The 18,389-nt window shown below is 42.1% G+C and overlaps 1 protein-coding gene across 2 annotated transcripts in view; it reads right to left on the bottom strand.

Annotated features, from left to right (window-relative positions):
* Nucleotides 1-7,725: 7,725 nt before the first annotated feature.
* The window catches only part of ROR1 (receptor tyrosine kinase like orphan receptor 1), a 378,093-nt gene continuing 367,429 nt past the window's right edge, over nucleotides 7,726-18,389 (bottom strand). For both annotated transcript variants that reach the window (XM_053655609.1, XM_053655610.1), the window contains exon 9: nucleotides 7,726-10,410. In XM_053655609.1, coding sequence (XP_053511584.1) covers nucleotides 8,983-10,410 — 1,428 coding nt within the window. In that variant the 3' untranslated portion in view covers nucleotides 7,726-8,982. The remainder of the gene's footprint in view (nucleotides 10,411-18,389) is intronic.

Here is an 18,389-nt window from a genome sequence, read left to right as displayed (position 1 = left end):
GACCTAATCCGGTGAGCCTTAAGGGAGACTGGGCTCTTCCTGAAGTCAGTAATTCAAAGTGTGAAAAGGATTCCATGTGAGGAAGATTCTCTATTGCTACCTTTGAAAACGGAAGGGGCCGTGTGACAAGGGATGTGGGCAGTTTCTCGGAGGTGAGAGTGGCGGCTGGCTGACAGCAAGACAACGGGGCCCCAGCCCTGTAAACAAGTGACTGAATTCTGCCACAACCACACGAGCTTGGAAAATGACCTGAACCACAGATCAGAACACGACCTAGCCTCCACCTATGGAGACCCTGAGCAGAAATTTCAGTACACGGTGCCCATATTGTTGTAAGATAGTAAGTTTGCAGTAGTCTGTTACACAGCAATAGCTAACTAATACAACTTCTTACCTAGCATGTCCAACTACTGACCAAGACAAATTATGTGACAAGAGGATAATCACTCACAAATTTAGTGTGAAAAGCACTTGAAACCAATTAGTAGACATTAACATATTGCTTTAGATGGGGTTAGGGGATAAGATAGGTACGGCGTCCTGAAAAATGGAGGCTGAACTAGGACTCAGGTACAGATTTTCATCATCCTAAGTGAGCAAGGCAAGTGAAAGTGTAATTAGCTTTGGTGAAGTTACTGAGGCCATCTCCAGCTTTGACACCAAGCACCCCCTCCACCTCTTTTTAAAAAACAATTCTTTCCCTTAGGACTTGAGCAGATGTTTTCATTTTACTTAAACTATAAGACTGTTTTCCTCATCCACCAGGAATATGTACCAGTACAAAGTGTTAACCTCGTTTGGATTTGAACCCCCCTCCTCAAGAGCAAAGGGAGGCTGAGAACCGCCAAATGTCAGCTCAGCTGTGAGACATGTTTTAAATCATATTTTGACGTATGTTACGCTGTTAACGAGAAAATGAAGTGCAGCACACATGCTTCTAGTAACTCTGGTTTCCAATCGTGATCCCTCCTTTGTCTTGAAGACCTTTTGATGTGCGTTCCCATCCGGAGTTTCTCTGCTTTTAATAATCTGATATTCCTTTCTCAATATAAATGTCATGAAAAATACCGAATGCTAATCTTCAAAGATCAAACAGGAAGAAAGAGGTGGGCAGCCCACTTCAGTGACTTGAATTTCTGAAATTTCTCATTTTTAAAATTTATTTTTCTTTTATGAAAATCGAGGCTCCAAGAAATGCTGGGTTGCTCTTTGCAAAGTTGAAATGTAGGCTCCCCCCAATTTCAGACTTGTGTTAATTACAAGGCAATTTAGTCGCTCCCTGTAAGGCACCTGAGATGCAGGGGCCAGTCAGTGATCACTACCTATGTTTATATTTGTGTCTACCTGACAGAGAGGAACTCAGAACCGATACATGCTGGCTTTTATTTCATGTTCTTGGCATTAGCTAGGGTGACCAAGGGTCTATGTTTGCCTGGGAACTGGGGGCTTCGAGTACTCAAATTGGGATAGTCCCTGGCAAACTGGCACAGTTACTCTAGTTACCGGCATAGTTACTCTAGTGCATGAAAACGCCTTAATCAAGGGCATTTTCAGGGTGGGAACTGTGCAGGCAACTTGTTGGTAAAAGCTTGTTGTTGTTTTTAGACCTTGGTGCTTAAAGGAACATATTTCGTTTTCTATCGCAGGCTGATGCCCAAACCCTATAATCAAAGTTCTAAAAAGTAATGCTCAGAATTCCTATAGGAGAGGATCTTAGGGGTTTTATGACAAAGGAATGCAACGCCTGCCTGGGAACTTTACGTATTTTAGTAGAATCGGGTCTCCTTTTATTTCATTCCTCACAGAGGAACATCAATCACTGGGAGACACTGCACTTACAATAATAATATCTAAGCACAGTTGTGATGGTTAAAGGTGTGAGCGGTGTGGGAGGGGAAAGGCTTAAAAGGTGTGATTATTTTCTGCTTCTTTCACATGTATTGGTTTAGTGACCCTTTTCATAGTCAGTTGCCCTAAGGATAACTCCAGAATTTCAGCACCGGAGTTTTGAGGTGGCAGCTGGTTCTGAGTGGGTGTGAGGCATGACCTAGGGTTTAGGGAAGGCTTAGGGCAGCCATTCTCAATAGGTGCACTGCAGAAATTTTTAGAACATGCCATACCTGACTATTCACTGGGGCGCCGACCTCTTTTCTCTTAGATTGTCAAGTGAAAAATGACAACAGCCCACAAATAGCCAGTTGGTGTGAATGAATCAAAATTATGCCTGTTTTCTGGGGGGCAGATTGGAAAAAAAAGTATTTCTTATTGTGCTGCAAGATTTCAGTAACTATTATAGTTCATGGGTGCCACCAGATGAAAAAGGTTGAAAATCACTGGCTCAGGGATGCATCTTGAAGCTGTTTTTACTTAGCGTATGTTTATTAGGGGTAGTTCGAAGGGCGGTGATGGACATTATGGAGGGACTAAGCCCTCCCTCACTTTGTGGGCATTAGTACTGGGTGTTCTACATTTATGGGTATACACATAAAAAATAGAATAGTTTGTGCTGTACATTTTATACCACAATAAAAAATAATGTATTCCTGTATAAAAAAATTGTTTGAAACACATTGAATAGTAGCAATGTTACCGCTGACTGAGCGCTTGCTATTTGCCAACTATTTCTCATATATTTACATACATTCTCTTTACCTGTGAAAGACAAGTATTATAGAAAAATTATAAAGTTGCAGACTGTTTTTGGAGAACTTTTGTCAGAGGCACTCTTCTCTGCCGCTTACATGAATTAGCCCATTTATGTTACTTCATTTCTGAAGCAGATACGTTTTTCAGATGATAAAATCGCAGGTCAGCAAATTGTCTGAATTTACGTGGTTACCAAGGGGTGAAAGGGAGATTTAAGCTCAGGTAATCTGACATCAGAACCTTTACTCTTACCCTCTAAGCTACATCTATATTATTTTATGGGTAAAGCAGTAGAGATTGACTGACTTCCTCAGGGTCAGCTGGCTCCCATGCTGGAGCCGTTGGAAAGTGCATGCTTGGTGCTGTTCTTTCATCCGGGTCCCATGGAGGAGGGAAGTCTAGACAGAGTGTTGTATGCTAAGGAATCTATGGGATTTTAAGGTGTCTTCTCTGGTCCTTTCTGGGATGGTCCTGAGAAGTTATGATCATTAGAAATCTTCCCAAATGATGGCGACGATCATTTGACAAGTACCGCTCTGGTGCAGGGATGGCTGAGAAATGGAATCTCTGGTGCTATTGCTGGCTGATTAGGAGGTTATTCATGGCAGCATGTTGACAATTTTAAGGCTAAAATGGAACTCAGCTGGGAAAAGCATCCATGAGTGGGGTCTGCCATGAATGCAAGAGGGGCTGGTGTGTGCGTGGGTTTGCTATACTAAGTCTGCCCACTCGAGGCTTCTCCCAGACTGGGGACTGTGCTATGCCTCTTTGCCCTTTCTCGATGCCATGAAAACAGCTTGCCTTCAGAGACCTGAGTGCGGGCACAGCAGCAAACCCACCTCTGCTGACGTGAACTAGAAAAAGAAGTGTTTGCTCTTGCAAGGCTGAGATTTGGGAATTACTACTGCATCCAAGCTAATCAATACAAGAAATACACAGTATTTCTAGAGTGAACGTTGGGAGTACACATTAAGTCCTGAACTGTCATTTTGCCTAAATATTAGTCTTAGTCTTTTGAGGTTGACTCTCAGTAAATACCTAGATTATGCCATTGGGGAGTCTTGGCTCATTTCCAGTGATTTTTATGTATATAGACTCAAAAGAGAGGTTTTAGGGGACTATGTGATCAGGGGCCAAAGGATGACTGGACCTATCAGAGAACTGCAGTGGCTAAGGGGCTGCTGCTGTGGGACGCAGCCTGATCTCCATCTATTTCCTGAGCAAGTTCCGAGTGCCTCTGTCTGTGTAGAGACTGAGCATTAATCTGCGGCTTTGTGCAGCTGGTCTGTGAGTGTCTTTCAATTTACAGCCAAGGACACAGGTCCACGAAGATAAACATTTTGACCCGTGTTTCCCCAAATTGAATACTCCTTGAATTATCTTTATTTCAGCACAAATTATACCTTTTAAAAGTATAAGGAATACCCCATCTAATTTTAAATCAGGGTTTTTCTCTTAATGTAACCACTCCTGAATAAAAATATTTACTAACCTGGTCACTTTGTTAAGGAAAATCATCGTGTTGGGACCGGTCAGCAAATGTTATAGTACTTGCTTGAGAATAAGCAATTCATAGGTGCTTAGGATTCCACTGGTCCTAAATACGTCAGCATACCTTCTCCCTGCATGTCTCCACGTTTTTAAGCCTTCTCAGCCTAGTTTCCCAGGGGATTACATTGACCTTGAGTACTCTGATAGTTTGTCAGTCTCTCTTTCTGAAAAGTGCCCTAATGCTCCTGGTATTTATGGTAACCAGCTTCAGATGCGGTTATATTTTGGCTACAAACTTCCTCCTTACATGTGTACTCTTTTGCTCCTGGTCTTCTTATATAGCATTTCCTCCTTAGCATTTGAACTATTGGTTGAGAAACAATGCATAAACTAAGGAGAGTCTGAGCTTCCCCTCTAGCACTTCCCCTAAATCTTGCTATCCTTCCTCAGCGCGTTCAGCCTTAAAGGCAATGAGGAGCATCGCCTGAGCAGAGCAGCACCCGGAGACAGCCAGTGGGACTGCTGGACTGCCCTGCTGCTGGCAAAGGAACCCCTGGAACAAACCACAGGTGACAGCATCCAGCCAACTGGGTCAGGTTGTCACAGGAAGCTCAGGGGAGTGGGAGCCTCTGCAGCTGCTTCTGTTGGATTCTCACCCGGGGCTGGGTCTTCCCTCCTCCCAAGACCAATCTATCCTTGACCTTAATTTTGTCACGCTGCAACAAAAAGGAGAGTTCTCTTACTTGTGTTAGTTATCAGAACAAAAAAAAAAAGGTACACTAAGAGACCAACGCTTTTCAGCTTGTCCCTATGAAGGAAAGCGATTTTGGTCACTATCCAAAAATGTGGGTCCTGAGTGAACTAGAGGAGGGATACATTCTTGACAAAAGTTAGGTGCTGTTAGTTTTCTCCCCAAGTGAACAACTGCAAAAAAATACTACCAATTGTAAAATGGTTAACACAAACTTTTTAGTGCTGAATTTGTGCTTGATTTCCTTTGACTAAAGTAGCTAAAACATTATAAATGCTTATATAAATACATTCCTAAGGACATAATAACCATCTCCCCACCCTTCACCTTTTTCAGTGACGGTGGTTCTGTGATTCTTAAACTGTATAATACCAGAGGGCTTACTAAAGCACAACATTCTGGGTCCCACCCACAGTTTCTGATTCAGTACTTCCAAGTAGAGCCTGAGAATCTGCATTTCTAACAAGTTCCAAGGCCTGCCAGTCTGAAAACCACACTTTGAGAACCACTGGGATAGTTCATTGTCTTCAAAGGTGTGTCAATTATAGGGTTCGTCTTCAGTATTTAGGGATTTGAGGTAGGCCTTGTCTGAGCTGGAGCTGCAAGCTGGCAGACATTGGTGCTCAGGGAGGTAAGGGTGAAGCCCAAAGCAGAGAGTTGAAGGGAATGGGGATGGTGGGTGGGAAGAGCCTAGAGAGGCGTAAAGAGGAAATAGAGTGGCAGGAAGATTGGGGGACTCAGACGAGAGGGAGAGACCCAGCCTGACGTGGATTGCACCGCTGTGATGTGATTGCTTTCCTGGGCTGGGTCCTGAGGTGTTGACAAGAGCTGTAGGTGGAGCGGATGGATGAGGCCCTGAGGTTTTTTTGTAGTCCCTTCTGTATCAAAGAGAAGAAATGGCCAAATTCTTCAAACTTTCATAATGATACTCACTTTCTTTTGACAGTGTGTATTAATCACCAGATGGGGAACTTTTTCTTTTGGGCAAATAAGGTCAGAAAGGTAAGCTGTGACAATTAAATGGCCACATTTCTTTTATCGATATGGTTGGAATCTAAGTCAAACAGAAGATGTACGTAGCTTTTTTCTTTCTCAGAATTCTAAGACATGATTTTTGATGTCGAAGTTGACATGGAAACATCAAAGCAGATAAGGATGCAACCTTTAAACCCAATTTTAACATTCTATTTGATTGTAGTTATTTCATATATTATTTTGATTTAAAAAATTAATATCTTGCCATATGTAGGTGGATAATATATACTCATGAAATCATTGGGTTCCTCCCTGCAAACTATGGTCACTAGCAAAAGAATGCCAAGGTCTATTTTTAAAAGCCTATTTAATAAAATTTTCTCAATGAAATAGCAGTAAATAAGAATTATGATTTATCTTTCTATGAAATGTCAATCATTAGGAGAAATAGTATTAAAATTCCTAAATACCTTCATGATAGTGATATTCAGGAAATAATAATATTTTATGGTAAACGTTTTTAATAAACAGCAGCATAAAATAATCAGTGTTTAATATCATCTCTGGTGTGTGAAATACAAATGCGTATATCCTCCATATAAAATAGCCTTTTTGTCATTACAATTCCATGCTTGTCTATTTTAAATGCCCATAATAACAAATCAAACATTAAGTAATACAGTGATTAAATGCATGCAGTGAAAATAAGAAAAGAAATGGGAGGGTGAGATATCTGAATATTGCCATTATATATTTAAAGAAAATCTATATTGAGTTAAAAACAAAGAAACAAGGAAACAGGCCAGACATAAAAATGCAAAGATATATTTCCACTTCTGTGATACAAATCATAAACAATAGTTTTGTGCAAAAAAAAAGAAAAGATTTGAAAATAAAGTCATCTTACAAAAAAACATTGTCAACAAAGCAAAAGATATTTTTCAGTTTGTGGAAAAAATACTATTTTAATACAAAAGGGACTGTGTTATGTAGTATCACAGTGCTATTATAAAATACATTATTACAAGTGGTTTTGAAATTTAGTTTGCTCACCTTAATGACTTCAGTAATTATAAAATGCTTAAAATAAATGTTATAGTTCTTTATAAAAAACTAACTTGAATTTATTTTTTTAACCATAGCAATGTTTTTCCAGAGTAGATATTTTACTGGCTCACGGAATGCTAATTTCCCTTTAAGGGACTCCTAGAAAAACTCAGATTCACTGAAATTGTGATTACTTGAAATAAATATTCTTGGAAAACAATTGATTGTCGTATGATATACAAAATTGTGGTTTGAATCTTCATCATTAAACAGTTGCATAGCAACAAAAGGATACAAATATTCTCCTCTACCTAAAGTTAAGAAATGTAACTTCTGAATCAGCTTATTTATGCCAGAAAAATGTGTCTTAATTTCTCTCTGATGAATTTGGATATAGCCAATTCTTTAAGTTCACAGTACCTATGTGTCCATGTTTGTTGTCTGAAGACTCAGTGTTTGGGAAAATTGCAGCACATTTTGGTAAATGTATTTTTGTGATTTCTCACCCTAATTTTATTTTTTTTAAAAAGTGAAACATCAATGTGCTTCTAATTCTCTTACATTCTCCTCATCAAATATCATTTCCAGGAATTACTTTATATCTGGTAAGTCTCTTTATAAGTCTCTTTAGCTATAAAACTAAAAAAAAAAGAGAGAGACTTGGAGACATTGTTCTTAGAATAAAGGAGCTATTTTTTAATAAGAGAAAAGTCAACCATAACCTTCCTTTCTATATAAAACTTGAAACCCATCCATAAGAACTCTAAACTTGGCAGATGGCCAGCAGGTAAATGGCATGAGATGCCCATTGGTTACCTTCCTCTAACTAAGGCAAAAATGATCATTTGCTTCTATTTATCAGCTAAAAAATTTCAGTTCATGGTTAAGTTTTGAAGTGAGAACTCAGTACTTGTTTCTTAGAAATACTGTGATATTTTACAAAATAGAATTCATAGTCTTTGGATTCCAACTGACCCTATGAATAAATTGTCATAACTCTCGGTACTGAAATAAAATCTGTGAACACTTCCAGATCAGAAAAAAAAAAGTGAGAGCAAATTTAACTAGATATTGGTGTCAGTTTCCTACTCCCCCAGAGTCCACCGAACAACTCGGAGGCAGGACGTCGCAAGCACTGACCTGCTGGTCTGCAGCCACGCCTCTATTCTTCAGTGTTACCAGTCCAGGGAAGCTCCCACAAGGCTGTCCTCATGGGAGCCCTGTTCCTCTCCCACGGATGCCGATCTAGGCCGAGGGGCCATTTTCCTGACTGTGCTTCCTTTGGTGCCTCATTTCTACTACAACAAAATAAACTATCACTACCAACCAGTAATCAATTCCAACATCCACATCTAGCCTTCTTATGGTCTGAAGCCCTATACTTTTTTCAAGGGCTTGTGTAAACACACTGTGGAAAAAGAAAATGTAGAAAAGGCCTTCATGATCAGCAGAGGAGATTCACAAAGAGCCACACTCTGCACCTTCCCAAAGAAGCCCCACTGTGTACAAGGCTTCAGGGGAACTTAACTCTTGTCTTATGGCTCATTTCCATGTGGGATTTCAAATTTGGCCTAAGGTTTCCTCATTGATTTTGAACATCATTTCCGCACAAAGATGCATAGAGTCTAAATTGAATCAACATAATTCCTGAACATATGTCCTGAAGAAAAGACAGCAGGTAGACAAATGCTACGGTATATACATTTTGGGGAGAGACCAGTCATGGTGACTCAAAGTGAAATACACAAAGCACCATGTGACTTTCCTTTTTGGTTTGATGCATAACCACAAGGATCTTTTCCTCTTCGCTGGTTTGCAGGTTTCGGTACTTGAAACCGGCGTTGCCAGCCCCGCGGCTGTGGTGTACACCCTGTAAGGCCTTAGTCCCACAGCGTCCCCTTCTGGCTGGTGTCTGCCCTGCTTGGTAAGACACAATTAAACTTCACAGAAGATACCTGTTGCAGTATCTGCTAAATGAGAACCGTACTTTCATAAAAACATTTGAATATAATTTTTTTCCTACGGCTTTCTAGTTTTTTTTCTGTGTACCGCATTTACAAAAGTTGTGCATTTTATAATTCTGCAGAAATCATAGATTCGGTGTGTCCGTGAATATTGGAGTCTCCTAGCAAAGATGGTTGCTTTGAGTCTATTTTGTAGGGTTTTTGAGATTTGTTGCCAAAAACGGTGATACCCATTCCACCGGGATGGTTTGGAATTGACATGTGCGGTAGTAAAGGAATATTTGCTTCCTGATTGGATCCTGATGAGGGCAAGCTGGTCACATGGCCAGTGCTCGTGGACCCACTGGCACTGCTCGGGGACCGGCTCTTGGGAGGTGGGCAGTGCTGAATCACTCTGGGAGGACCTGGTGGCTGATAGTGGGCAGCTGGAAACGCTGCATAGCCAGGAGGTATTGGGTAGCCATTGATGGGGATGAATCTCTGGTTCTGAGGTATCGGCGGGCCAATGAAGCCAGCGATCTGGCCCTGTGGTGTGATACCCTGGCCCGGGAACATGTAGTTGGGATATCTGGGGTTGCTGAGATTGCTCACGGGGCTGGCGCTGAGGGAGGTGGTCTGCGTGGTGGCGTTTCCCCCCGAAGGCGTAGTGGAGCTGGTGTGACTCGAGAGTCCCTCCCAGGACCGAAGCCGGACGTGAATATCTTTAAATCTCGGTCTCCTGGAAGGGATCTCATTCCAGCATTCTGTCATGAGGTTGTACATTCTGGGCGGGCAGTCTTCGGAGCATGGTAACAGCTGCCGTTTTCTCACCATTTCGATCACTTCCTGGTTACTGAATCCGTAATAGGGCTGGAGTCCGAAACTGAAAATCTCCCACAAGACAACCCCAAAAGACCAGATATCTGAATCAGAGGAGAATTTGCCATACATGATGGCTTCAGGGGGCATCCAGCGAATGGGCAGCAAAGACTTGCTCTGCACCCTGTAGTAATCGGCGGAGTATATTTCTCTGGAAAGCCCAAGGTCTGAAATCTTTACATGAAGTTGCTCTCCGATTAAAATATTGCGAGCGGCGAGGTCCTTGTGGACAAAGAAATGACTGGACAGGTATTCCATGCCAGCTGCGATCTGAACTGCAATGTGCAGAAAGTCTCCGTGATCCAGGCTGGATTTTACAGTCCCATCTTCATCACTGCTACAGCCGACATCCGAATGCGGGGATCGCATGATGAGGAACTCGTGGAGGTCCCCCTGATTCATATACTCAAAAAGCATACACACAGGTTGCTCCTGAGTGACAGCGCCTAGAAGGCAGACAATGTTGGGGTGGTGGAGTTCGGCCATCAGAGAGGCTTCCTGTTGAAATTCTGTCCATTGTTGGGGGTTATTATAGTCTTTTAAAGTCTTTATAGCAACCAACTGAGCATGGTCCATGCCCGGGAGATAGAGATGGCCTTTATAGATCTTTCCAAAGGCACATTCACCCAATTCTTCCATAAATCGTACAGCAGAAAGTGGCAGCTCCTTAGCCTTGCTCTGTAGGAAAGAAAGGAACATGTGGCTTAAAATGTTTCTTAAGGCACTTACTTGGCCATCTGGAAGGAGGAGGTAGAAAGTTTCTATACATTAGATGAAAATATTGTAGGTCTATATGGTTTAAACAGTGTGCTGCAACTTAGGGGAGGTGCCATAGGCAACTTTCTGTCCGCAACTCCCCATCCCTCATCTACACCCTTGCACCAACAATGGCTTCCTGCTGTTGCCTAGAGTCTTGCTACTCCAGGTGTGGTCTTGGGACCAGCAACATCAGTACCACTGGCAGCTCACTACGAATGAGGACACATGGGCCCCCTCAGTCCTAATAAAGCAGAATGTGCATTTAATAAACCCCAGGTGAGTTCGGTGAACATTTGAGTGTGAAAAGCATTGTTGCAGATGGTACCACCTTGATTCTTAGGCTGGCACCTCGCGTGTTTGTGACTTGGTCCTCACCGGCCTGTCCTTGCGACTCCTCTGTGTGATGGGATCACTACAGGTCAGTGGGTCTCTTCATTTCCCACCTCTAAACACCGTGCACATGCTAGCCTATTTTCAGAATATTTATTGTACAAAAAGCCAGAGAAACCAAAATAAAAAACTGTCTTCCTAAGGTAGACAGTAGAAGTGGGATGGTTTGGAATGTGGTCCTCTCATCAAATTCTTGTGTCCTCTGAAGGTCTATCTGACCTCTATGGTCTTTGCCTCCTCTGGAGTCCTTGTCACTTTATAGTCTGAAGGCCACTACATGCAAGAGGCAGGGTGGCAGCTAGTGACACACATGACCTCTAAGCCAGGCAGTCAGATCTTGAACCCTGCATTCTCCGCTCACCAGCTGAGTGACCTTGTGTATTTAACCACCTCATGCCTCAGTTCCTTTGTCTATAAAATGGGATGCTAGTACTTGATATAAGTGTACTTAGCTTGTAGGATTCTTGTGAACTTCTAATATGTTAGCATTTTAAAGTACTCAGCATGATGACTGGTGCATGGTAAATGCTATTCAACTTTTCCTGTTATTACCTTGCTGTTGCTATCTTTTTATGAACATATTTTATCTTAATCAGATTTCAACTTCATACCAACTGATATTCCTACAGCTTTGCAAGTGGGGTGTTTACTGATGGACCTGTAAAAAACACAGGGGAAAGCATGTACCTCACAAAAATGTAAGTATTAAATTGTGAATTTGATCTTGGCAATAAATGTCTGTAATGTTATGCGTTTTCCTATTTTTTGAAATTCATCTCGAATCTACCCTGACATTTAGTCTAATTTGTTACGGGAAGTCATAAAAGCAATGCATTTGTACATAAACCAATTTTTAGAATACTTCCCGAACTCTAAATCCTTATTTGTAGTAAAAGAATCCTGCTCTGAGGCTCTCCATTGAAGCTGACGGTGCTGCAAATCCATATGGAATGCAGAGCTCTCAACACGGAGTTTAAAACAACAGTTTAGAAAATTAAGTAAAGAAAAACTTCTCTAATCCAAATTGAACTAATTTAGAATTCATGATGATCGGCTCTGTTCTAGGCTGATATTTTCCAGGGCAAAAATGCCCACTAACCTAATTATAAGTGTAAATAAACTTGCAGCAAAATACCCAGTTAAAAGGACAAAATGGAACTGAGGATGTTGAGAAACATTCTTCTCTGCAAGTAACATTATTATAAATAGGTCTTATGTGTTCATTCAAGCAGAGATTATGGAGTTTGTATTTGAAAATGTCTTATAGAAAAGTTACTTCTACTGAAGGTAATGCTATACATTGCCTGAAACATTCAGTAAATTAAAGCTGATTGATCTATTTGATTCTTTATAGTATTGCTTATTACTATAGTATAGTAATGCAAAAGATCAGAAATAACTTAAACATTTACCTAAAGGAGACATCAGATTAATTATGGTAGAACTAGTAAATACAATAGTACAAGTGAGTACTATTTCTATGTACTGGTATGGGAAGAGCTCCAAAATCCTACTGCTAAGTTAAAAAAAATCAGTTAATGTTGTTCTGCCTTTGTGTGAAAAAGGAGAAGGAAAAGAATATATTCATATTTCTTTGCATATGCAAAAAAGGAACTCTGAAAGGATGCTCAGGAAACAGCAGTGGTTATTGGGAGGGGACAGACGTGACAACCATCACGTCTGTCCCCTCAACCGTCCCAACTTTTTTCTTCTGCAGCGCTCAGATAATTTTGCTTTTGTGGCAAGAACAAGCCAAGGTGAACTCTTCCTGCATGACATTCAGATTAGAATTTCCATCAGAACTTTTCCTAATGATGTAAATAGTCCTAATTTATCTGAAGGTCCCTTGAAAAGCATTACTTTTTGCTCTAAACAGGGTCCCCTGGCTTTTAGGAATAGAGAAGGGCAAAGGACTGAACAATATACTTCTTTTGAGGGAAAATGGGAATTAGGAACTAAACCCAAGGACTATTAGACTGATAAAATGAGGAATTATCACTCCCCTTCTCCTGCCCCTGCCGAAACTAAACCACTGGCAGCATGCTGTAATTCAAACCAAGTGAGTCTGGACTCATACAAATCTGAATTTGCACCTTGGAACTGTTGTTTTCTATTAATAGTTAATATTTATACAGCATATACTATGTGTAAAATATTGTTCTAAGCACTGAGCAAATATTAACTCATTTAATACAGCAACCCTGTGGGATAGGTCCTATATATGAGCTGGCTGATCTTGGGAGAATTTCTGAACTTTTCTGAACCTCTATTTCCATAGCTCTGAAATAATATTTAGCTTCCATAGTTACAGTAGGGATTAGATGCAACAGCATATGAAAGCAATTTCTACCTATTGAATACTCTTTAAATGAATCTTATTTTCCTTATTAGCAAAGTAATCTAGGGAGTGGAGTAAATGCAAATGGTTTAGATACATTTATAGCCTAAGAAGTTCTAGCAGTCCTCTATAATTCCCTGTATGTTTTTTTTTGAAATATGCTAAATTTCCTCTGGTTAATCTTTCTCTGGTCTCCTATAGTTCTTAGCTTTTTTAAAAAAATTCTTGAAAATATGACAGAGACTTTATTTTTGGAGACTAAGGGTGGAGGGTGGAGGGTGGAGGTAGAGGGACAGAGCCCATGTGGAGGAGGGGATGCTGGCAGATGGGAAGCAGAAGCAAGCAGGCCGACCTCCTGGGGACCAGGAAAGGAGAGGGGCTGGACCGGACCACGGCACCAGCCTCACAGGATGTCCCTTGGCCTTCACAACTAAGAAGCCTGGCTGCATTCTCGTGCGCGGAGGTAAGCAAATTAGTTCTTTTTGTGTTTGCCTTTGGAAGAGGGCCTTTTACTCTTGCCATTCTACAGATGAAGAAAGAAGTTTTAAAAAGCATCAAGCATTTACCCTGATCGGTGTGGCTCAGTTGGTTGGAGCACTGTCCTATATACCAAAATGTTGCAGGTTCGATCCCCAGTCGGGGCGTGCATGGGAAGCAACCAATTGATATTTTCCTCTCACGTCAATGCTTCTCTCTCTCAAAAAAAATCAATAAACCTATTTTAAAAATTAAAGAGGAAAAATACCAAGAGTTTCCAGGAGAGCCCGAAGAGCTGCCCTTGCATGGGTGAGGCCCACTGCCCTGCAGGAGGCCGCTCTGTCTGAGAGAAGCCCACCGGCCAGTCACCCCGGTTTGACCCGCAGTGTCTCTGAAGGCTTGGCCTGGGGCCCGACACCATGCAGGGCTGTGAGGTCAGCCTTCGACACGTGGTCACTTAGTGGAATGATCATTGTTCTTCCTCCCTGTTCAGACACATGAAAATGTGTCTTGTCACATCTCACCAACACTACCTGGTGGGCCATCTCGCAGGGAGTCTCGTCTTCTCCAGCCGATACAAAAAGGAGGAGGAGTTCGCCAGACCTAGTCACAGCCAAATGTGGGGGGGCTGCTTCAGAAAGAAGCCCGAGAAGCAACTAAAATCTTTCCTTCGAACACCTGTGCAGCAGCCGGTGTAGAAATACCCAGAGAATACTGCCCAGAGCTTGGTTCCCGGGGAGCCATTTACACAGTGATTTGCATTTTTAAAACGCTCAAGTTACTTGGTACAAATGAGTCTTAACTACAGACTCATTTTCAAATTTTACATAAATCCTGAACTAGTTAAAAAATCATAAAAACCCTTAAAGAAGCAGCCAGTAGACTGTACGGTAACGGCAGGAAATTAGCTGTATTGTTGAGGAACAGATGGTTTACATTACACAAACCCTTTAGGCTAAACTTGTTTAGGTCTGGCATATTGTAAATTATATTTTCGTAATGAAAGTGAAATGACCTCTGCCTGACCTCAAGTGGGGTTTGTCTGTTTGAACCAATGTAGTGGAAAACTATGAAAGAAAATGAAGTCATAAAGTTTTGGCAGTTCAATTTTGGCTCATTTCAAGTTAAGGGGTTATAAATCTGTTTAGTTTCTGTTTGACAAGTATTTGTCATACAGGGATGTACGAAATGTAAAGAAGTGTAAAATACACATGAGGCTCGGTGCCAAAGTAAACCCAGTACAAAGGGAAACTGGAATGAATTGGGTCCTGGGCTCCTATCTCTTTATCACTCCCTCCATTAGCTGAATGACGAGATGGGCTCGGTTTATTATATGCTGTAAGGCAATTAAGTACCTTAAAACTGAAACAGGCTTTCAGTTTAAATGTTAACATTTTTACTTCTCAAAGTAAACACACATCTGCCCCAGTGCCATTTTAAAAATTATATAACTTGGGGTGTGGGGGGGGGAGAAAAATCGAAGTTGATGTACAGGTTGATATATTATTACTCTACAATCTGACTGCACCTCTTCCCTTAGAAATTTCTGAAGAGCAGCTGTAGGGGAGACGTCTTAGATGTGCGTCGTTTAGCTGTGAGTCAGGTGAGACTATTGCAGTACCGTCCACACTGCTGACAGAAAGGCCAGGCTGATGGTAGTGGCTTTTTCCACCTGTGTGACAAATACCAAGTGGGGACATGTGAAGCTTTCAGATACATTAACTTGAGATAGGAAAGTGATGAACCGGGGGTAGGGTTTTAAAAAACTCTAATTATGTAGGTGGCAGATGGATAAGAAGGACAGACTCAGTGACTTTATCTCTTTCCACCTTTGGAAGTTACACCTTCAGTGCTAATACATTTGACATGACTCCTCTGGGCGACATGACTTACTCCTAACCTTCCATTTCCTGCTGACTGCACACCAGCAATTGCCATAGGACACGTGGTAAGGATTATGTGACGGCCACCGACATTTGTGTGCAGTGTGGGTCCCTCTGGACTTTGGGCCTCTAACCTGAACAGGGTATGAATGTTCTATGTTGGAGTCCAACTTGAAGTTGACACACAGATAAAAAGCAGAGCTGCATTCCTCGGGACAGGAAGGGGGTTCCAATAGCAGGTGGTAAAAAAAGAAATGAAGTTCATATTTATGCAATCGGCCCGCCCCTCCCCACGGAGTCCCTACAGCTCCTGTACCGGTTCCTTTCCTAATGCCTGGATGCAAGACTGCTGCCCTGTCACAAAACTCTTCCGATATGCATTTGCTGATGCTGGCTGGACACAAATGTGTCTAGAAGAGCAGTTTCCATACAGCGGCATCTGTCCTCAGCCCCAGAAGGCATAAGGAAGCAGATTCTGGCCCTATGGAAATTAGAGGGGTGCTCTGGGTGACAGGAGGACATCACCAGGTCCTTTGTTTCTTTGGAAGCAGTTTTCTTTGAGATGGGTATTGCATGAGGGCTGACGTGCTCTCTGAATCTCAAGTACTGACCAACATACTCCACATCAGAGCAGGTATTGAAACCCCCGGGAGGGCTTGCTAAAGCACAAAGTGTGGAGCCCTGTACTCCCGGAGTTTCTTTCTTTTTTATTTGTAGACAGAGGGGAGGGGAAGGAGAAAGAGATGTAGAGAAAGATCAACATGTGGTTGCCTCTTGCACGCCCTCTACTGGGACCTGGCCCACAACCCAGGCATGTGCCCTGACTTGAGAATCCAACCAGTGACCCTTTGGTTCACAGGCCAGCACTCCATCCACTGAGCCACACCAGCCTGGGCCAGAGTTTCTGATTCTGTAGGTCAGAGAGTCTGAATTTCTGACAAGTTCCCAGGGATGAGGACAATCCTGGAATGGAGGCTTCACTTTGAGAACCACGGGAACACAAGAATATGCCTTCTGGATCAGACAATTACTGAGTGACCTGGGCCCCTGCCCCTTGCATGATGAATGACCACAGTGTGTCTGAAGAACCTGGTGGAGCAACTCTGACTTACACAACGCCAAGAAGTTAATACTCTGCTTCAGAAGATGCTTTGGAAATGCCAGCTAGAGAAAAGTGTAAGATTCCCTGACTGTTATTTATGGGGTAAATATTCTGCATGGCTAATGTCTTAGCAAGATTCACTGAAACGTAAGTCACTCTAGAGCTTGGGCCATGTCATCGGTTTATTCTATGTTCCTGTGCAGCCAATTGTGTGGGATGTATTTTAACAGGTGCTTTCATCAGTCAGATACTGCACATACTGTGTACCAAAGAGTATCCATACAGAGTAGTACATAAGCCATGAAAGAACCATGGAAAAAGAAGACAGAGCTCCTATGCTAGATGCTTGTCATCCGAGCTTAATAGACAGCCTGTATTATGGAATACCTGCCATGTACCTGACACAGATCATAATACAGGCTATGATTTGGGGGAGTGTTTATGTGTTATGCTATAAATACTTCATACCTATGAACTGATTTGATCCTCACAACAACCCTGTAACATTGGTCACTATGACTAGTACCCCCATTTGACAGGGGGAGAACCTGAGGATGAGAGCAGGTGAGTGATCCCACAGTTAGTAGCTTGTAAATTCAGATTCCAGAGTCTCTTCTGAATGACTATCCTCCAGTCCCTTGTCTGCTCTCTCTAGGTGCTCATGGCGTTAGTTTACTTAACCCGCATCACAATCCTGTGAGATTCCTGCGATGACTTCTCCACTTTGTGCTCAAGAGATGAAGGCCTCATGGTTAAGTAGCTTGTCTCAAAAAGCACCACTGTGACGTGCTGATGCCAGTTCAAAGCTGGCTGTGTCTGACTCCAAAGTTGGACCCATTTTCTGGGAAGAAGTCACAGCTTTCATTCAGTCTTCAACGGGGTCCACATTTTCAAAGCATGAAGCCCACTGGTGCACAAGTGGGATGTCTATGTGAACTGCTCTCTGGTCCCTGAGGCTCCAGACCCTCCGCTGTCTCTGTCGAGACTGGGATAAGTGAGCAAGACTTTTCAGCAGCAGCCTTTGCCTGAATCGGACACAAGATCTCTAGAGAACATACGAAATCGAGATTTTTTAGTGTCTGGACTTGGCTGTTGACAGGAATCTGTTGGACTCCAAAGACTATTATCCTTTCTTGTGCGTTTTACTTGTTCTCAGATAAACAGTGTTAAAATTGTGAAACAATGGACTCCACTCATAAATGGAAACGATTACATTTTAAAAGCTTAAAGGCTACAGCCATTTTATTTTAGGAGGTTATGGACATTTTCAAAGACTGTAGCCGAACTAAGTGCCTTTTGGTGTAGGCAATCAAATTCTGGAGGGAGTTTCAACCAATGGTCCGCCACATTGGCTCAGAGTTCAGCGGCACTTCTCTGGAAGTGATTTAACATCAGAAACAGCTCTTTTCTCTGTAACATAACTTTCTAATAGTTAGTTTGAATGTTTGGTGGTGGCCAGGTTTGATTCTGTGGTGCAGTTACTTTGTAATGTTAAAGGGTGAGGTTCTATTCTGCCTGGAGATAGGCAGAACACATGCCAGTAATTTTAACGTCAGCCCGAGCCACCACACACTCATTACATGGGCCTGTGTGTTTCAGTCTGCCTGGGAATGAAAGCTACAGAGTAAAATGGGGGAGAGGCATTCACATTCTGGACCTACGCAGACCCGGGTTCAAGTTTTAGCTCTATCACTTACTAGCTCGGTGA

The sequence above is a fragment of the Artibeus jamaicensis genome, unplaced genomic scaffold (assembly GCF_021234435.1).
Source record: "Artibeus jamaicensis isolate MK-2021 breed Jamaican fruit bat unplaced genomic scaffold, CSHL_Jam_final scaffold_1019, whole genome shotgun sequence".
NCBI lineage: Eukaryota > Metazoa > Chordata > Mammalia > Chiroptera > Phyllostomidae > Artibeus > Artibeus jamaicensis.
Note: the sequence above shows the minus strand (reverse complement) of the source record. Positions and strands in the feature narration are given on the sequence as shown.